Source organism: Copadichromis virginalis, linkage group LG12, assembly GCF_057382275.1.
Source record: "Copadichromis virginalis isolate Kocher_CV1m ecotype Utaka linkage group LG12, C_Virginalis_male_GT1.1, whole genome shotgun sequence".
NCBI lineage: Eukaryota > Metazoa > Chordata > Actinopteri > Cichliformes > Cichlidae > Copadichromis > Copadichromis virginalis.
This window is the reverse complement of record NC_140629.1, coordinates 23400455-23421608: the sequence shown is the minus strand read 5'-3', so window position 1 is coordinate 23421608 and position 21154 is coordinate 23400455. Positions and strand designations below refer to the sequence as shown.

Below are 21154 nucleotides of genomic sequence, written 5' to 3'. Positions count from 1 at the left end.
GCCATGTCCTGTCCGTTTACGCGAGCAGCCCATTGCGGAAGGTGCAAGATTGATAAGGAGAGTCCTCAGAATTCAGCATATATTGCGGGACAGACAGGATCCTTTAGCTCAGCGCGACAGTGTGCTCATTGAGAGATATCGATTTTCCCGTGAGGATATTATTTACTTAACCAACTTGTTGACGAGGGGGTGCAGGACCACCACCTGTCTTTTTTTGCTCTGCCCTTTTCTTGGTTGCTGTTATAAACAAACAAACAGATTATTTCAGGGTCTCTTTCCAAGAGACTAAAAGCAATATAAGTGATAAATATTACCATTCTGTCGAATATTCTTATATTTCACTTTTACTTGTTCCCATGTTCTAGTGGGTCCTGTTGTGGCTCTAATGTGAAAGAGGATATAATATAACAATATAATATAATGTAATATAATATTGGATAATATAGTGTGATATGATAAATCTACCCTACTGCCTACTGGTGTTGGCCAGAGGGGCCGATGGCGCGATATGGCAGCCTCGCTTCTGTCAGTCTGCCCCAGGGCAGCTGTGGCTACAACCGTAGCTGCCTCCACCAGTGTGTGAATGTGAGAGTGAATGAATAGTGGCATTGTAAAGCGCTTTGGGTGCCTTGAAAAGCGCTATATAAATCCAATATATTATATTATTAAATTACTTACGAGTTTAATTTGTCAGCAACTTTCTGCCAGCCCTCGCTCCTTGCTTTTGCAGCCTTTGCAGTGTTCCCTTGCGTTCTGATTAAACTCTGAAACTCCTGAAATCCCTCACTCAGGAGTTCTTGCTCTGCTGCCGAAAAATACCGAGCCGAGCGCGCTCCTTCGACATTTTCGCCGACCAATCAGAGGGTTGCCGATCAATGTTTCTACTATCGATGCGTATCCCCTTTTACGACACCCAGTGATGTCACATTACTGCGTCCAGCTGTAGTAATCGTCAACAGCAGGTGTGTTCGGGGAACCGGATTAGCGAGCTCACGGTTAGCGCGATGATTTGATCTTGGATGTGTCATTTGATCTTGGATGTAGTAAGCGACGTACGAAGAACGGGCCCCAGGTCCTACAGGAATGACAAATCACACCAAACACATTGCTGTATGGCTAAGTGGCATGACATTGTGGCCTATGATGAAGACTTAGGTTCAGGATTAGGCGGAAAAAACAAAACAAAACAAAAAAAAAAACCCAGCTTGCGCCAGTGATGGAGAAGTTAGCTAAACACTCCTGTCTATTGAGAATTAAGCTAGCTAGCCCATACTGGATGTTGAGACATGTTGCTACGCCAGATATTTAACTAATGACTGCGTAGTAGGGCAAGCTACTTAAAGTTAAGCGTTTCTGCCCGACAGAAATAAATTTCTTGCTTTTAAAATTTGCTTTCATTTGATACAATTTTTATCAACACGTGCAGATACAGTCCTGTTAGAGCAACAATAATATGCCCCCTTATTATATCCATTACAAGGAAACAAAAGTCTGAAACGTTTTTTTATCAAAAAACTGTATTTCCAAGGTAACACACTGCTGTAACCAGATGTAGGGATTGACTTTCTGTCTCATTTAATTAAGCATGCATACAAGGCAGTGGTTTAACCCCAAAAAGTTCAAATTTAAAAAAAAAGGCTTTCATTTGCTAACAACAAAGAAGCTGGAACTGCAACAAAAACACAATCATTTCAATTTGAAGAACAAAATATGCGGCCACATGTAATATTAACAAAACAAATACCTTAAGTGAGAGAGCGTTGATGGTGACCTCCATAGCCTGAGGGGAGGTTGGAGACTGAGTACTTTCGAAGTACACCTCACATGGCTGAAGCACTGTAGTCACATTGTTTCTCCTCTTTTGTCTTAAGAATGGACAGGCAACAACCTACAACAAAAGTGATCAGTTTAAAAAAAAAACCCAACCTAATCATATTTAATTTTAAATATGTGTTAAGGAATATTAACATTTTCCTCTGGATACATAATTTTGAATTCTTTGAACATGCAATTCTGACTACCACAATACATTCCAAATATAAACCTTGAGGTCCTTGATAACAGCAGTCGTCCGTGATCCTTCACCACCATTTTTCATTACTAGTTCACAATATGTGGTCATCACCAGAGCTGGGGCGTCATCACGAGTCAGGTCAGCTACAAATACAATCTCTGGGTTTCGCACCACAACATTCATTTCAGTCTTTGTTACCGTGGCTGTAGCTGTAGCTGGGAGGCACAGAGAGCATTAGAGTAAAACTTCACGTTAAATAATTAGAATACGCCAGTTTAACTTGATAATAGGGCTGCTCGATTATGGCAAAAATGATAATCACGATTATTTTCACTGAAATTGAGATCACGGTTATTTGACGATATTTATTTAACCCTTTAAGACCTACTATAGAACCAAGTCCACCAGAGCTTATATTATTTTTTTACATGCTGTAGTGCCATTTGTGGGAGCATTTCAAGTTGCTATACATCAATACAACTGTTATAGCCCATATTTTAATAATATGTATGCATTAAGTCCATAGTAATTACATAAATTGCAAAAAAGTGCAATAAACTACAAAAAAAATTGAAAATCGCTTTTGTTTTGTTTACATATATATTTCTACTTGGAGAAATTTAAGAGGTTTATCCCTCAAAACTTTAAATACAATAAAGTTGCAAAAAATAGTTTCCCACCACAGGAAATTTATTTTGAGTGTCTTCATAGTTTTATTTCGGAGATACAGCAATTTTTATATACTGCAGGAAAAACAAAAAACAATCCTATGATGCAAATTTGCAAAGAAAACAGCATGTGCATCATTTCACTGTGGGAAGTGTTACGAACAGCTGATAGGAACGGCAAAGCGTGTTTCTGGAATATTATGTTTTTGTTCCTGCAAGCGCTTTTTATGCAATTTTTGCAAAGCTATATGTGGAACGAAACCGTGACCGAGGACAAGCTGATGGCATAAGATGTAAGTACAACTCCTCCGGTTTCATATGCAAAACAAATTATTGCGCTAGCTTACACGGTTCAGGTTCTACAGGGATTTAACAATAGTTACGCAAAACGGAGCATGCAGCTCTGACCGGCTTTAAAGGGTTAACAATGACTTTAAAAAATAATATAAAATGGTGTGCAACACCACTGAAGTTTTTTTTTTTAAACTCTCTTTTCAACCAACGGCAGTCACTCTCCAAATAACTTCTGCTTAGCTTTCCGAGCTTCCCTCGGGTCCTCTTAATCAGCGGTCTCCAACCTTTTTTGCGCCACGGACCGGTTTATGGCCGACAATATTTTCACGGACCGGCCTTTAAGGTGTCGCGGATAAATGAGGGAGGGGCTAATAATCGGCTCAGTCATTTTTAATGATCGTTGAAAGCCCAGATCGTAATCGTGATTAAAATTCGATTAATTGAGCAGCCCTACTTGATAATCACAAAACTCATAATCTAGACTCACTATATAAATGTATATAACATCTATATTATCTTAAAGCATCTATAAAATGTTGTATTGTAATGAAATAGTCAAAAATGAAAGTTTTATAAACATAAGGCAAAACAAAGATGGGAATAATTTGGCAGTTTAAGCTTGTCGATTAAGAGAACTGACATGATTTCGGTTAACTAGATTAAAACATTAAAACTGATAAAGTCAACTCACCAGACTCTTTAGATGTGACCGATGAGTTAATGTTCTTCTTATCGCCAGCACCAGTACTGTTCTTGGGTTGTGGCACTTGGGCAAAACCCTGCTGGGTGGCCTTAAGGAAGATATCGGCCACCGTGAGCAGAAATTCCATGCTGGCACATAGATACACATCCTGCACCACTGTATCTAAAGTGGTGCCTTCACGGGTTTGACGATAGCTCACTTCCACCATGTTGTTCTGTTCTGCACCAGGACACATTGCCATCATCCTAGAGAAAAACAAAATAGGACTATGAGAAAAAAAAGAGTGAACACAATAAAATAATTTACTTTACACTGATCCGTCAAGACATGGCTTTTTTGTGTGTGTCACTAGCTTTATAAGTGGTAGCCGTACCTTGGGGTGATACTTTTGGCTTTTGGCCTCTTGTCGTCTAGAAGGCATTCAGCAAGTTGTACTGAGGCCTTCATGGAGCTGTCGGAGTACATGTGGACAGAGGTGGAGATGGTGCCCAGAGTAAATTCTGCTAGCTTCAGCTGCTCATCATGTGGGTCTGACGGCTCATGTTGTGGGTGTGACTGGTCATGATGTGGGCCTGACAGCTCACGTTGTGGTTCTAACTGCTATTAAAAACAGAAATTACACAGACTTTCTTTACTAAACGTGCCTCACAAAATACAGACTGACAAGTCTAATTCTATGATGTAGTTATGACTTGTGTATGTTTGTACATATGTAACAGACTTGGCATTACCTTATCCTCATTGGAGCTGTACAGAACCACAGTCAGTGAGTCAAACTTGAAGTTTAGTTTCAGTGTGTTCTTTCTCAGCTTGCTGTTTTTCTGTGTCTCTACAACAGCAGCTGTCACCACTGTGTTACCTATTAACAGCATAATCAGAGCGCAGAGTTCGGATTAAAAGACAAGCTACTGGATTTTAGTCAGAATTGTGCACTAATTAAGGAGAACATGTTTCAGATTTCATTAGCTACATAGTTTTGTGTAAGTATGCCCTGTCAAACAACAATTCATCTGTTTTTTGTTTTCTGTTGTTTTTTTTGGTAAAAAGTTATCTGACCAGGCTGTTAAATCATATGTCTATATTTAAAGCTCTACCAAACACACATAACCATATCAAACATAACCATATACAACAACAACAACTTACTGCTGGGTGGTCCAGTGGTGCCAGACTCCTGGGAGTCTTTGTTGGATACAGAGTCAGAGGACGGGTCAGTGGCAGGCAGAGCAGCTGGAGGTGGACCAGCATCAGACTTCTCTGACAGGTTCTCATTCAGAGTCCTCAGGACAATGATCATGTCATTCTGGCATAGGAGCAGCTGTTGGGAACATAGAGAGATGATTTTGATAAAACTATTTTTAATTCTCAATATAAGCCTCTACACAATCGTGGGATTAAAAATCAAAAAACAAACAAACAGGTAAGATATATGAATATATATATACTTACACTCATGGGCTTTAGATGGACCCCAATATCTATGTCAGGTATTTCGTGGTACCAGCTGGAAGATAGATTTCTACGGATTTCCAAGTCTAGGCTCACTGGCTTCAGCAGTTGGATCTCTTCTTCAAAACGTTCATTTTTAAATTTGGCTCTGAAAGGAACAAAAACATAGATTTACAAAGGTCTGTCGGAATACTGCAAATTCTAATCAATCACAAACACAAGCATGCATATTTTTTAAATAATACCTCCCACAGAAACTGACCTGAACATCTTAAGGTCAGTCAGTCTCACAGTCATTATATCCACAACAGGTGGGATGCTGGCATCTGATTTACAGGGTTGCTTGGCAAAACGATTTTTGATAGAAAGCAGACCAAGGTCAGCTACAATGCCATTTGATGAAGAGGAGGACTGGGGGAGGAAGATGATGGGTGCATTGAAGTGGACATCAAGAGCGATCCGAGTGGTCCGTTCAGCCAGTTCTTTCACGCCTGATGCTGCTTTTTCTGCAGCCTGAACTGTTACCTCAGTTAGTGCCTCTTTAGCCTCCTGGAAGTTATTGACAAACTCCTGTAAGGAGATGGGGTGGGGAAAAATATTTTTGGAGAAAAATTAATAAGATCAAGTTGGAATGCAGAAATATACAGAGGTAACGTAAATAATTATATTTATAATTATAATTTTATTATTACCTTATCTAATAAATTAAAACACCACTTCAGTTTTACATGTGATAAAAATTGATAAGAGCAACAGATTAATTCTGCCCAGAAACGTGATTCTTACCAGTATAGATGAGAGAAACTTGTTGAGGAAGATGACCTGAATGCAGCCCACACTTAGTGTAACAGTAGTGTCAACGTTAGACATGTCCAGATAGGCATCTCCTTCAGTCGCATCTGTATAGTTTACCATGTGGAAGTGAAACACTTCCTTATCTGCTATGGACACAGCCTAGAAAAAACAGAGTGGCACAGAAAAAGTTGTTATTCAGATTTGCCTGTGCCACATGATCAGCAAGTGACACAAAACAAAAACATAACAAATGAAGACCAGAAACATCAATGCGGGAAACAATGACCATTTCTTTTGTGGTTTTTTTTAAGTACAATGGTAAACATTCATAAGCACTAGCAGTCGGTACCTTTTTGTAAAAAGCTTCTTTGTTACAGTCCAGAATCACAATGTTCTTCAATTTGGCCGAAACCTCCATCCCCTTCTTCCTCATCAGGACCTCGGAAACCAGACCTAGACAATTACGAAAGCCCCAAGTTGTACAATGAATTGAAGATTTGACTAGAAAAAGTTCATTAGAAAACTCTATATACAGCAGAGTATAGCAGAAATAATAAACAATTAATAAATCCTATTGAAAGCACTGCCAGAGTACCTAGTACACAGAAAACTCTTTCTTTCATACCTTCAATACTGATCTCTGAGATCCTGGCCTTCTGTCCTCGAATGAAAACTTTAAGGCAGCGGAGATCAGTTTTGATATGCAGATTAACCACATCTGCAAATTTTGACCTTTTTGAAGCTGGGGGAAAAAGGTGAAGGACAAGAAATAAAGACATTACCTGTGAACAGCTGCAAAAAAAGGAAATGTATTTCCAGTGTAACATTTAACCTTTGATACTGCTCTGAAAATCTGTTTCATTAACTGTGAAATATCTGCTCTAGTAGTACAACGTTCTCATAAATGGTGAGACAATAACAGCGTGCAGATAATATCAGTTACGTTTTTTCTTGGTTACAGCAGTTTCCTCCTTTTTCTCTTCCTCCTTCTCTGCTTCAGCATCGTCTTCCTCAGGGATAGTGGGAAGCTCCTCCTGCTGTCCTTCCTTCTTATTAGATTCAGGAAGGAGCTTACTGAGGAAGTTCATGGTATTGAGGAGAGCCTCCGTATGGAGGTGAACATCCAGTGATGAAAAGGTCACCTGATGAAGAAAATTAACCTTTTTGTCTGAAATGATATTTTGATTCTTCTACCCATTATTAATAATTACTGTAGAAGAAACACTGCTGTTAACTGTGGCCTATTTCATCATCTCTCAGCATGCCCTAAATAACATCATGCTATAAATAACAAAATGGGAACATTAAGTAAATAAAATAAATATTATTGCTAGGTTATTAACATTTCCCTCACCTTGATGAGCTGCTCAGTGTTATTATATTGAGACTTGAAGTCGGGACCATTCTTGTCAGCCTAGAAAAATTCATCCAATCTTTAAAATTAAGGTGATTTTCCACAGTTTTAAAATATTTATAGAAAATATTCTGAAATGTTTTCACGTAACGTATCCCATATTACTTTGATATACTCCAGAGTGAGCAGGTCGACTTCTTTGTTGTCCAGTGTAGTGATCAGCTGTACTTGCTTGTCTTCAGAATCTGTGCAAGGAAAAAACAAAACATGCCTAATAAAAAATTAAGCAAAGACTGCCCTGATGATTTGCACATTTTTATTAGGATAACTGTAATCATCAAATGTTTAACAAAAATTAAGGCGTTGCTGGTATCTACTGACCCATGTATTCAGGACACTTGAGGCAGATCTCTCGCAAGTAGGTATTAGACGTCATGTCAAAGGTGCGCAGCTTCAGCTCAGTGCCCAGACCCTCTATATCTAAGTGGAGCACCGTAACCTCCATACTTCCAGACAAACGACAGAGCTGAACAGAAAACTGGACAAAGAAGACAGAGAGACGATGGAAAAATGGGAAAGATGATGATAAAGGTGGTCACAAAAATAAAAGGAGGTGGAGAAATTTAACTGAGGAATGCTAAAGAGAAAAGGCAGAGTTTGAATTTTCTTTTTCTTTTTATCTCACACAGAAATAACTAAAATGACTGATAACAAGGTTAAATAAAAATAATTCTTACAGAATTTAATAACTATGTTTAATTGTGCAGAAAGGGAAAAAAATATTTTTGTACCTCACTGATCTCAAATGTCATAAAGAAGTCAGTCATGTTCTTTTGTGCGTCTTCCTTGATGAGACTTTTTCTTTTGCTTGCATCGACATAGCGCAGCGGCATGGGATTGTCTGGAAAAAATGGTTTCTCCCCGATGGGAGAGCTGGGCGCATCATAGAACAGATCCTCCTCTGACCCTGGGATATAATTAAAAAATAAACACAATCTGTGGTAGGAATACACACAGGATTTTTAAAGATATTTAGCAGTAGGACCAAAACAAAACTGTGTCTTACCTAATGAGGTGATGCTGATGGTCTCACATGACTCAAAAATGAGAGAAGAGCGTTGATCAAAGTTCAGAGGTTTTCTGGGAGTGAGATGAGGGGTGAAAGACTGCCTAGGCTAAAAAAAAAAAAGAAAATAAATAAAAACAGTTGTATTAACAGTGTTAGTAATAAAATCTATCTTTACTTTTACTAGTCCGGCAATTCCACCTCAATATTCAACTATTTGTATATTCATTCAATGCAAAACCCTCAAGCCTTCAAATTTGAGATGTTTTTCTTTTGTTTGCTTGTTTTGCTTTTTTTTTTTTTTTTTAAATTGGGGAAAAAATGAACCATCTCAGCTGAGGCTTCCTTCTCATTCATAGCAGCGATCATCATAATTCAGTTCACCCAACTGTTGCCAAATTTTAGTGAAATCCAGAGAGGACCATCTCCATAACCCTCTGATCTTACCTTTGGAGTTGATGATGGAGCATTGCCACGTGTAGCAGGTTTGCTTTCAGGCAGCGGGATACTGTCCACCAGCTCCAGAACACTTCGAAGTTTTACATCAGAAATACGAAGAGACAACAGAGGAAGCTCTCCAGACATCTTATATCTATAAAACACATACACAAAGATGCAAACAAAACTTACAACCTGAAACTTAAGCTTACGTAATACTCTTAGCTCTGGTCCTTACAAGATAAATATTTTAAGTTGTGTATCTGAACCCGCACTATATTTATGAATATTTACTAGTGTTAGAATCCGTCTTCAATACTGCACTTTTTTTTCCTGTCTTTTCTCTTTTCTTTTTTTTACAGTGAAACTTTTCAGGGGGGAGGGGGGGAAAGAAAAGTATTAATTTCTCCAAAGAAAAGGGTTAAGAGTAAGTTCAGATTTTCGTACAAAGATTTCATTTAACCATCAGTTGACTGTCAACCAGAAACATACTTACTTTGGCATGCGGGAGTCTTTGTTGATCATTGCCCTGCTAAAAACCACCTTTAGATCCACTGGCTCTAGGATGTGGAGGGGTGACTGTTTCTGTTTGCGGGCCTTTTTCCAGTTACCATCTATCACATAAAGATAAAGTTTTATTATTATTTATTTTTACTGAGTCCAAACAGAGGCAGAGTAAAAACAAGAAATATGTCTGTTGGATCAATGTGTAAGTTTAGCAATATCCCTTCCAGGACACAATACCTGAAATCAATGGAATATTTTTTTGCTAAGACATAGTAAAGCCATTAGAGCTACAAGTGCCAATCACTTTCATAAAGACATTTCCTCAATGCTGTCTGTATGACTTTTTTTGCTGTGTAAAACCTATCAATACAAACAAAGCCTAAGCTTAGTGATTTTTAAACAGTAGTTAGAATAAAAACAACACCTCATCAATCAACATTATGTGTATCAGTCAAAAATGTGTTACAACTGTGTTGTGTATGTGTGTGTACCTGGTTTGCTATAAAGAAACTGTAGGCTTTCAAGTTGTACATCAAAGCTATCGTAAGCTCTGGACATGATGTCCTCAATGTTGCTGGAACTCACACACAGCTGAGGTAGATGTTTCCTGCTTTGACTGGACATCTGTAAAACCACAGAAACATGAAGGCATATATTGGTAAGTTACCTTGGATTTCCAGCCTGCAGTCAATCTTTATTCACATTTGACACTTCCCCACCTTGAAATGACCAAGATCCAACAGCAAGATGTTCTGAGTGCCATTGTAAAAACCGGTCTGTGGAATGATCACGTAGGAGGCCATCAAGTTCACCTTCAGGTCGAGAACCTTCTGTGTTTCAATCACATACAGTAAACCTGAAATATAAAATGTTAATAGGTTATCAATAGTAGTTTTGTCTCCAAAGGTGGGTGAATCTTATTGTTGTGGGATTCATAAAATTAACTAAATGTGTGGTTTTGTTTAATGAACCCTGAGATTCTATTAATTTAAGTAATGTTTAAATGGCAAATTCACCTAAAAGTTCTAATAAGGAGAAAACTTCAATAATGAAAAAAAAAACCTTGAAAAATCTTCCAAAGCCCTCAGGAAACAATCACTTTCAAGAACATAAACAGGAAGACTAAACAAGGAATGTAAACATTCGCCCATCAAAGACGTCCTTAGAGATCCTAGAAGATTAATCATGATAGCAGATATCTGCAGTTTATCTTAAACTCACCAGTGGCTGTGCGGTCTCTAAACTGCTCCAGTTTCATCAGGGTTGCATTCGTGAGCTCATCCAGCTGCATGTCATCAGGAGGCCTGAAGAACGCTGATATGCTGTTCACAGTTATCTACACAGACACACAGAGTCAAATATGTATATATGTACTGCTTTTGAGGGTTTTTATTTTTGCTGCTCATTCACACTCAGTGAACCACTCACAGCATCATAGATGATTTCCAAGGGTTGTGATTCTACGTGAAGCCGCTGGTTAGCGCTCTCGTCCAGGGGGTTGGTCTCAAACAGGATACAAAGCAGTGGGGTCCCTGCTCCTATGGCTGCCTTCCTTGATGAAAGGAGAATTGGTGGAGGTTGCTTATTGGTGAGGCCAGTGACCTCAAACAAAGTAAGCTTGGCTGTGATTCTGGGAAGAAAAGAAAAAAACAAAACAAACAAACAACACACACACACACACACACACACACACACACACACACACACACACACACACACACACACACACACACGCTAGTGTTATCAAGTATCTACCCTTGTGGAGAAAAAAGACCAGCTACAAAGTTGTTATTTTGTTTTAGAAGGCTGGAACAAACTTGATGGCTTGTGCTCCAGGTCTCTGTGTGAGTGTGGAGTACAGCTCTCCCACAGTCAGCCTGATGATCTCGTTTTTGTCCTTGTCATCATTAATTGACACGGACAGTTTCTCCATGTGGAAGTTGACCTTCATGTTCTCAAACTTAAAGATATGACACAAAGAGTATAAAGATAAAGTAACAGAATACTTGTTTTTTTTTTACAATTGTAATATTTGCTTCTGTGCGACAGATAACCAAGTGGAAGTGTATTATTAGTAATTGAGGGGGTGTCGTGGGGGAAAGTGACTCACATCCTTTGGCAGGTTGGGATTAGCAGCAGTCTCGCTGTATCCAATGGCAGTGTAGAGTTTGGCTTTCTCAGCAGGGGTTAACAGCTCATCAAACCCTGACACAGAGATGGTAAGAAGAATAAATGGAACGGACATAGGAGGAGTAAAAAAGCTAATATTACAGGCTGTTACTACAAAGACATTCCACATGTACATGTCTATCTGTAACCTACCTCCAGTCTTAACTTCTTTTCTTTCTGTATCAGGCTGTGCCCCCCAGTTCCACATCCAGCTGATCCAACCCTGAGACTCTTCTTCCTCCATCTTCATCCCAGGACGGTAAATACGCAGGCCTGCTTTACTTGCCTAAAGAAGGAGACGAAACAAAATGTCAAATGCTTCCCCCTTTTCACTTTTCTGAGGAAAGATGGCAAGGAAAAAAACCTGACCAGCCCACAAATGATCTGTTAGCATCATTTATCCCTCAGATGGAGGCCCAACCCATTTTCTAAAAAAGATTATTAAGGTAGTCGGTCCTGACATTTTAACTATTTTTAATAGTAGTCTCAGTTCTGGAGTAGTACCAACTGGATACAAGCACGCTGTAGTGCAGCCAATAAACCGAACCTTGATTCTTCTGTTCTTGCTAATTTTAGACCTGTTTCCAAGCTTCCGTTTCTGTCAAAAATTCTAGAAAGGATTGTATTTGAGCAGCTCCAAACCTTTCTAAATAGTCATAATATTTTTGAGAAGTTCCAGTCAGGCTTCAAAACCCACCACAGCACAGAAACTGCCCTCCTAAAAATACTTAATGATATTTTATTAATCACTGACTCAGGAGACCCAGCTGTGCTCCTGCTCTTAGACTTAACTGCAGCCTTTGATACTGTTGACCACAGCATTCTGATCTCCCGTTTGGAGCAATGTGGTATCAAAGGTATCCCCTTGGAATGGTTTAGGTCGTACCTCTCCGAGAGGACTTTTTCCGTGAGCCTTGATGATTTTATTTCTTCCCCAGCTCCTTTTACTTGTGGTGTCCCGCAGGGTTCCGTATTAGGCCCAATTCTTTTTTCAATCTATATTTTGCCCCTAGGCCTGATCTTTAGGAAGCATAACATCTGCTTTCACTCTTATGCCGACGACACCCAGATTAATCTTCGGTTTAATAGAAACACCTCCACGCCCATGGAATCGCTAGTCAAATGTCTTGACGAAATTAAAACCTGAATGGCCTCAAATTTTCTTACCTTCAATGAGGATAAAACTGAGGTAATTATTTTTGGACCAAGCTGTAATTTCAATGCGCCAGATTTGGACTTATGTAACCTAACATGTGCTGTTAAAACGCATGTAAAAAACCTGGGGGTTTTCTTGGATAACAAACTTACATTTGAGAAACAAATTAATTCAGTTGTCCAGCGGTCCTTTTTTAAATTAAGGCTCCTATCCAAAGTGAGATCTTTTTTATCTTTTAAAAACTTGGAACGAGCAATTCATGCGTTTGTTTTATCTCAACTGGATTACTGCAATTCACTATATGTGGGTGTCAGTCAGTCCAGCTTGGCTCAGCTCCAACTTGTACAGAATGCTGCAACTCGCCTTTTGACTCGTGTGAAGAAACACCAACATATTACTCCGGTGCTTGCTTCCCTTCATTGGCTTCCAGTGCGTTTTAGAATTAAATTCAAAATCTTACTTTTGACTTATAAAGTGCTAAATGGCCAGGCACCGGACTATTTGTCTGACCTTTTGCAACTTTATACGCCCTCTAGAGCCCTTCGATCAAGTGATCATCTACTCATTACCTTACATAAGTCTAGGATGGTTCAGAGGAGATCGGGCATTTGCGGTTGTGGCACCAAAAATGTGGAATGATCTACCTCTCCACATTAGAAAGGCCCCAACTGTTACTCTTTTTAAATCGCATCTTAAAACACATTTTTTTACTCTGGCTTTCGAAACTGTATGAGAGTTGCCAATTCTTTTATCCTAATTTTCTTTTAATTTTCTTACCTGTTGTTGTTGTTAATGTCATTGTTTAATTGTTATTTTGTACAGCACTTTGATCAACTCCCTGTTGTTATTAAATGTGCTTTATAAATAAATAAATGAAATGAAATATAAGAGAAATTGTGCAGAATATGTAAATTTACAGTTAACGGCACAGTGCTGCACCTTCTGGAACCATGGCAGCCTAATCCTCAACCCCCTACATTCCTTTGCTTACTGTATAATTATCGATTATGTGCCTAATTTGGCCTTTTGGCTTGCTGGAACAAACATACGCCAGCACCAAGTTGCTGAGAGGCACTGTACTGTGCATAGTTCCAATGAATCTCAAATTGTTGTCCTTTTTTATGGATTTGTGCAACAACTTGAGATCACAAGACAAAGCGCAAAATGTGATCCAGCCATTACAGTTTGATCAATTCATAAATCAGACACAAGGTGTCTAAGCTTATTGAAGTTCTCTCAGTTATGTGATACAAAAAGCTTACCTCCACTTCAGCCTGCTGTCTGGCCAAAGTGATGTTAAAAATATCCAAAGTCTTCTCGGGCTTCTAAGAATAAACACAAAAGAAATCGATTAGAGCTTTCACTAGATTCTATAATTACTACAGTTCTATTTTTGGGGAAATATGATACTAATAAAAATAGAGAAGAACTTGAGAACACATTTAATTTCAGATGTTAAATTCAATTATTTTCAAGTCTATCTCAAAAACTCAGCATCAAGCTCTAATGCACTTCAATCAGTCCCTGTAGGCTTGAATACTAGATATCTTTGTGAGCAATTATGGCTAGAAATATGACAGACATCACTTTAGAAAGCTACTGAGAAGTAATACTATTGTAATCAATTACTTCCATATTATATTAGCTTTACTTTTGACATAGGCCTTCAATTATGATCACTACAGTCAAGTAAAGCAACTTTCGCAAGCATTTGTCTTATAACAGTGACAACAGGTATGAAATGTATATTAAAACAGAATTACTGGTAATATTAGTATATCAAATTAAACTCAAAACTTTCACCTGTCTAAACTGTTTATATGCAGCAGGGAAATATAAAAAATTATAATAATTATAATAATTCAAATGTTTTAGTCTTAAGACAATAATGTGAAAACATAGACTAGAAAGGCAAACAGTCCCATAGTCTCTCTGTTTATTTCGTTTTTCCCTTTTCCCTCTCCCCTGTTCAGTTTAGTTCCACCCCACCTCTAAGTCTTTGAGAACCTCATCGCTGGGTTTCTTGCTGGTGATCTTTGTCTTGTAGAGCTCTCTGTAGCTTTTTACCATCTGCCGGTGTCGGCGAATGTGTTGCCATGACCACATGTGGAGACCTGGCTTCACATCTATCTCCAAGACGCCTGTGATCACATACTTCCACCTGGAAATCAGGGAATCAATGTAACAATTTGTAATACTAAGTGGACCGAATGTAATGTGGTAAATGACATGTACATATGGGATCCAGTTTTTGAAAAAAGATTACAGAAACACAGGACAGAGGAAATGATGTGATAAATATGTGACAGTGTCTTCTGACCATGTTTTGGCGTTCTTGTGAACATGGACCTCGGGTCTGTACTTCCTGTATGGCAGATTACGTGACATCATATCCACTGAGCACAGCAGCTCCAAGATGCTAATGTACTGGAATAACAGGAAGTCAGCAATTACATCATCACAAAGTACTCTAGTGCAGTTATTATCTGACATTGTTTATGTAGTTTATCCTTAACAACCCTCTTTAGCTCTCTCTTTCTTATAATATTCTATTTTAATGAAACTTTAACACATACAAGTTTAAACATCTCTATCACACACACACACACACACACACACCTGGGCTTTGTTGAGTTCAACTGCCACCTCTCTGAGATTGACCATCAGGTCCACTTTAGGGGAGGAGAAATCCACATCTGACCTGGGATTCATCCGCAGTTTTGCATCAGCTGAAATGGGGCGAAAAACTGTGGAACAGCAAAAGGAATTAAGATGATTTAAGAATTGCAAATGTGAGCATTAAGATGGATTCACTACCTTTTGTGCTGCACATTGCAAATTTGCATCTATCTATAAAGAACTTAAAAAACTTTACCAATGTTGTCAGTTCAAAAATATGTAAGCTGTTGCCTTAAAGTGAAACTGAAAACAAAATCTGTTGAGATGTGCTGAAAATCTGGTCTCGTGACTCAGTGGTGGTGAATCAAACTCTGTGAATCACCCGGGGGGGGGGGGGGGGGGGGGGGGGGGGGGGGGGGGGGGGGGGGTTGGTGCTGCAGTGGCATTGCATATCATCACAAATCATTTCTTCATCACTTTCTGTCTGCAAAATTTTTCATAGATGTTATGTAATGTGCTTTGAACTTAGTTCCACAAGAATGACACTCACTGAAGTCGTGAGAGGAGTGGACATCCATGCTGCTCTGGAGATGTTGCTGTAAGAACGCAGAGGAAGTGAAGATTTATTTACATACTGTTTTTTTGCTTTGCTAATTTCTTGGCCTCCTAACATATTTGATTTCTTTTTTGTTTTGATTTAACTATAATGTATGGAAGAAACCCACTACTATATCATGTGTATGACATAGTGCTAAATGAAACACCTTTACATAACTCCTGTGTAACCGAAGATCTGTGCCCTGTGTGATCACAACATAACACTAGCATTGTGTCTTCCAGGAAAATAGGAGATGGCTAATTCCAAGTACATATTAATACGTTAATAATACAGTGACTCACCAGGGCCCGATCTGAAGTGTGACTGGAGAAAAGTACTGAGTTAACATTCCAGTAGGCAAACAGGTTATCTAGTTGTACCAGCTGAGAAAACAAGAAAGATAAAGCAATTAGTGATGAAGCTGTTTGCGATTACAAGAAAAAAAGCTGACAGTGTTTGACAAGGACTTCTTAAAGTTTTGCTTATGCTCCAAAATTATGAGGAAATAACACTGCTGAAAGAAAAATCAATGAAGTTTTCCAAGAGTTAGTCTTTAACTTCAGAAAACTACTTTAAAGCCAAAAACAAATGCTATTAAACGTGTATGTGGTATTTTTTATTAAAAACACCTACCTACCTTCCATACCACCTGTACAGTGGTGGTAAACAAGGTCGATAACATGGTTGGATTTCTTACCTTGAAGAAAAACTTGGACTTCTCATCTAAAAGACTGGGTCTCCACTTCGCGTCAGCTGTCTGTACGGTCAAACAAGCAGTGAGGTTCATTAAAAGCTTAATATCTAAATGTAAAATAGCATATAATTTGACAGGAAAGACACATCACCTGAAGGCTGAGGTTTTTCAGTGACACTCCAAATGACAAAGGGCAGTTTGGATTTGTTACCTGTCATTAACAAAAAAAAGGAGGAAAATAAAGAGCTAAGCCTTATGGTGTGGTTAAGACAAAAAATAAAATAAAATCAGTTCTTCTATTGTAAAGTGCTCTAGAAACAGTGTTTAGTTCATTTAAAGTGGAAACATGTATAAACTTGAAGGACCATAGATAAAATTGTACATTATTATGGTAACTCAGCTTGAATACTCACATGATCTTCATAGCGCACGTGGATGTTAGAGATCTTGACTTGCAGGTTTTTAATGACCTGAGTGACAAGCTTTTCCGTAAAAGTGTCCTGTTTCTCAAGCTTGGGATTCTCTGTAAAATGCAAACGATTTAGGTTTTGAGGCTCCAGCAGGTCCCAAAAATTCCTGAAGATTTTCTCTAAAGGACCTTCGATACACATTCAATGTGTATTTCTGTATAATTGGAATGACATTCAGCTGGCCTTAGCTCTCATGACTGCCTGATGAACTTTACAGATAACTAAATTTTACTTTCAATATTTTAATGATTATTTCTGACCTTTCCTTTTTTAGCATGTACGCAAATATTAGCTTACATAAGAATGTCAGTGAATCACATTGCTGTTAATAAAGCTGCATCTCAAAACGTTTTAAAAAAGAAAAAAAAATAGTACACATTTTTATTTAAATTTAGAAATACAATACAAACCTACACTGTATTTTCACCTACATGCTGTAAATGGCAAATTTACAGCAGAAATTAAGATACAACACTTTTCACCTTGAAAGAGGACATAGTGTTATAAAAAGAATAGCTTGTAGATAGGCAGATACTTGTGGTGAGGAGTTTACACACTCATCATAGGCATGGAATGAATGCCATTTCTTTTTAAACTCATCAAATATGTATGTTGTACAAATCTGGAAAAATACCAGTTCAAAGACATAATTAAGAGCCCAAATATACCCTGATATTCATGTACAAGATGAGTGGTCAATTATTAAGTCAATTATCAAGGATAGATTTTTTCTAGCTAATGGCAAATGTATATTGTTGAAATGACAAAACCAGGCTGTCCCAAAATACAGCAACACAGCAGTCTACCACTACAAGGAAAGACAACTGCTGAAGTGGTGTGATACTCAAGTGCTAAACCACACATAACAGAAAAAGGGTGAAAAACGCTGGCTGCACAGGAACTCGCAGCCATACAAACCATGACCATATGACATTAAATCTGTGTGTGTGACTATACGACATATTTTATAAATTTTGATATTGCTTGTTTGTCTATGCAAAGTCAACACCAAATGTTCTACTGCCCACTGGCTCACGCACTGGAGCGCATGACTTATGTTTACACAGCCAGAGAGCAGCAGATGAGAGCCAACAGGAAATATCAACATTTGGAGTTTTTTCTCTAAGAACCTGTTGACCATGACAAAGGCTGTTTTCATACAAAACCTACAGGAAACACTGCCATACAAACAGATACACACTGAGGAGCTTTTCTATAGTAACGTGTTTACAAAAAACCTTAAAAAATAAAATAAAGATGCACCCTGACCTTGCTCAGCAGCCTTCAGCTTTGTCTGCTCTATCCGCTGTAGTTCCCTCTGGCGAGCCTCCTGAAACTGCTTCTCCTCCTTTTCTGCATCATACTTTATGCCTGAAAGAAATAGCACCAGAAAAAATGTGCATCTTTCTGTATTATTATATTTGATAAATACTTTTACTTTAATAGAATTAAATTATTTTAATGTATTTTTGAATCTTTAAAACATATTAACACAAGTGGCTTACTCAGCTTACCAAAGGTGTCCAACAATATTCAGCTACTGTGTGTCTACTAAATGTGGTTTTTCATTCATTTTATACACTGCAATGCCTACTGTGAATACTTGGATCAAATTTGTTTATTTTGATGCACATATTAAATCATCTTACTTGCTGTGGGAACTATAAGCAGGTAGACACCATCCAACGTGGCCTCCACGGATTGTGTGTATAGGTTCTTCCATGGTATCTTCAGTTGGAGACGCCCTAATCACAAAAACACCCAAGTAAGAAAAGGTTCTTCTGTACAAAGGTACTAAACTAAACAATTATGGTCAGTATGAGCCAGAGTAAGAGTAAGTCTTACCTATATGACCAGCCTTCACTTTAAAAGGAATATCAAGTTGGCTCTGCAACAAAGCACAATGAATAATAAATAAACACATATCTGTGAATGCCAGGATGTAATAACTAATGCTGTTTACTCACACACTTAACTGCAACTTACCAAGGCATTTTCCTTTATTTCAAGATTATTAAGCACAGCATCACCTAGAGGGCCAGGAAAACGTTGTTACTATGGTAACAGCATTATGGCTTACCATTTGGGTAAAGTGTAGCTCATATAGAAACTCAATCTAATTAAAGAGGTTTCAGGACTTTTGACTTAATGCAACTCGCACCATAGAGCTCCAATAATTCAAATCAATCGTAACACATTATTCATAGACATACTACTCATGTAAAACAGTCTATGAAAGACAACTCGTTTTTATACATTTGTTGATTAGAGAAGCTGGTATTAAGATAAAGTTTGGTAAAACAAAGTACTTAATGGTTTGACTTAGTTACTAGTTTTAAAAATTGATCCAGGTTCAGCGGCTAAAGCCAATTTTCAAATACTCATATTTGTGTACAGTGCCAAAGATTTCTTGGAACGAGTGGGTACTTAGTATGAAGCACAGTACCGAGTCATAACCTGGCTGTGTAAAAGGGTGTGACCTCGAAATGCATGATTCCCAGACGCTCGTATGCATGCAGTGCTCAAACAGACTTGCGGGAGCAAATAAGATAATTAAAAAAAAAAGATGACTGGAACAGTCGGAAATAACGCTGTGTTTCAATATATCTCGATGTCAACATTTGACTGCACTGTCTCGTTCACGGTGAACAGTTTAAACTGGTTTGGGGACGCGTAAAGTGACACTAACAGCTTCCTCAGCTGTTAGTGTCATACGCCTGGTGGCTAGCGTACGTTAGCATTTAGCTAGCTAGCTTAGAGAGCGAGCTAACCAAGTAAAATGACAAACACAAGTTCAGTTACCTCCCCATATGCCGAGCTTTAGCTGCGAGCTGTCAAGGTTGACAACGTAGTCCCCTAAAAATCGGTTGAGGACATCTACAACCACGCTTTCGAAGACCATTGTGGCGTTTCTCTCATCTGCCTATCACCATGTTTACATCCCGACGAGGACTCGTTCAGGTTCAGCGTCAGATTAGGACGTCTTCCGGGGGTGGGCGGTGCTTGACGTCACCTGTAACAGCTACTTCAGGAAACAGTACTAAGAAATGTCAAAGCCGTTATTTAATGGGATAATAATAAACTACACCCATACTTGGGAAATTGGCTATGAGTAGCGTAGTCACTGACCTGAGCTGCACAGCACAGTTGTCTTACACCTAGAAGGTCCTGGAGTCTGAATCCAACCCTTGCTGGGGCCTTTCCATGGGATGCTTAGAGGTTTTTTCCAGGTATTTAGGCTTCCTTACACAATTCAAAGACATACACGGGATGAGGTTAATGCGTGTGCCTGAAATGGTTCTAATAAGTGTAAATGTGAGTGTAAATGGTTGTCTGTCTGTGTTAGCCTTGAAACAAAGTAGCAACCTTTGTAGGGTTTACCACTTGCAACCCTGATTTGGATAAGCGCAAGACAGTGGATGAATGGAAGGATGGATTACATCACACCCATTACATCTTCTTGCCTACGTTCTGCTACACAGACAGACTCCTCTACAAGAACAAAGCACCTAGCTCTAAAATTAACCTGTTAACCTGACCTAGGCACATCAGAGGATCATCCCAGCACACCAGAATAATTACATATAATGTCATTATTTTGATAATTGAAAAGTTTAAATGTGTCCAAACTCCTCTGTGCTTATACAACTATAATACCATTACCTTAGTTGTGTAGTCATGATAGTAGTGTGTTTAAAAGCATTAAAATCCACCGAAACATATATGCTAGATTTTAAGAAAGAGTGTCAGTGTGATATTTTGAAACGCTATGTCATAAGCCTGAAATTCCCTGGCTTCCTCAAAATGGTTCACTTATCTCACAGTCTCGCTGACTCCAACATGCAACAAAGTCTAATGCTGTTTCATGTAGGTGTTGTTGAGCTTTTGGATAAAACTGATATCACTCCAAATGAAGGCTTGCAATAACGTTTAGTTGCTATTATATGAGCTCAGGCAACTGCTGCTTCAGTCTTTATGGCTGTTTTTGAAATTATGGATCATGAGTTTCACAGTATTAACTTGTATTGAGTAATTTCAATAGATATTAACAAACAACCTTTATTTGTCACATACACAATCATACAGAGTACAACATGTAGTGAAATGCTTGTGTCCGCGCTGCAGACAGGCTGCAGACGTGCCACTCCAGGGCTTGGTTT

General features: G+C 38.5%; 1 protein-coding gene across 6 annotated transcripts in view; it reads right to left on the bottom strand.

Moving 5' to 3' along the window:
• vps13a (vacuolar protein sorting 13 homolog A) overlaps positions 1-20044 on the bottom strand; it is a 45570-nt gene extending 25526 nt beyond the window's left edge. For 2 of the 6 annotated variants that reach the window (XM_085475545.1, XM_085475544.1), the window contains exons 1-40: positions 19797-20037; positions 18981-19024; positions 18840-18882; positions 18644-18739; positions 18264-18365; positions 16938-17047; positions 16676-16735; positions 16528-16587; positions 16133-16213; positions 15783-15828; positions 15233-15360; positions 14934-15040; positions 14603-14774; positions 13876-13938; positions 11611-11743; positions 11399-11493; positions 11106-11248; positions 10717-10918; positions 10510-10624; positions 10008-10144; positions 9780-9912; positions 9278-9395; positions 8791-8935; positions 8344-8452; positions 8069-8244; positions 7659-7815; positions 7443-7522; positions 7278-7337; positions 6867-7065; positions 6549-6665; positions 6273-6376; positions 5915-6082; positions 5391-5698; positions 5129-5276; positions 4826-4997; positions 4411-4538; positions 4053-4279; positions 3668-3924; positions 2045-2229; positions 1745-1888 (exon numbers count right to left, since the gene is read on the bottom strand). In XM_085475545.1, the coding sequence (XP_085331671.1) occupies positions 1745-1888; positions 2045-2229; positions 3668-3924; positions 4053-4279; positions 4411-4538; positions 4826-4997; positions 5129-5276; positions 5391-5698; positions 5915-6082; positions 6273-6376; positions 6549-6665; positions 6867-7065; positions 7278-7337; positions 7443-7522; positions 7659-7815; positions 8069-8244; positions 8344-8452; positions 8791-8935; positions 9278-9395; positions 9780-9912; positions 10008-10144; positions 10510-10624; positions 10717-10918; positions 11106-11248; positions 11399-11493; positions 11611-11743; positions 13876-13938; positions 14603-14774; positions 14934-15040; positions 15233-15360; positions 15783-15828; positions 16133-16213; positions 16528-16587; positions 16676-16735; positions 16938-17047; positions 18264-18365; positions 18644-18739; positions 18840-18882; positions 18981-19024; positions 19797-19896 (5172 nt within the window). In that variant the 5' untranslated portion in view covers positions 19897-20037. Of the gene's footprint in view, positions 1-1744; positions 1889-2044; positions 2230-3667; positions 3925-4052; positions 4280-4410; positions 4539-4825; positions 4998-5128; positions 5277-5390; positions 5699-5914; positions 6083-6272; positions 6377-6548; positions 6666-6866; positions 7066-7277; positions 7338-7442; positions 7523-7658; positions 7816-8068; positions 8245-8343; positions 8453-8790; positions 8936-9277; positions 9396-9779; positions 9913-10007; positions 10145-10509; positions 10625-10716; positions 10919-11105; positions 11249-11398; positions 11494-11610; positions 11744-13875; positions 13939-14602; positions 14775-14933; positions 15041-15232; positions 15361-15782; positions 15829-16132; positions 16214-16527; positions 16588-16675; positions 16736-16937; positions 17048-18263; positions 18366-18643; positions 18740-18839; positions 18883-18980; positions 19025-19796 lie in introns of all 6 variants that reach the window. The other 4 variants (XM_085475546.1, XM_085475541.1, XM_085475542.1 and 1 more) reach the window with 4 other exon arrangements.
• Positions 20045-21154: the final 1110 nt, after the last annotated feature.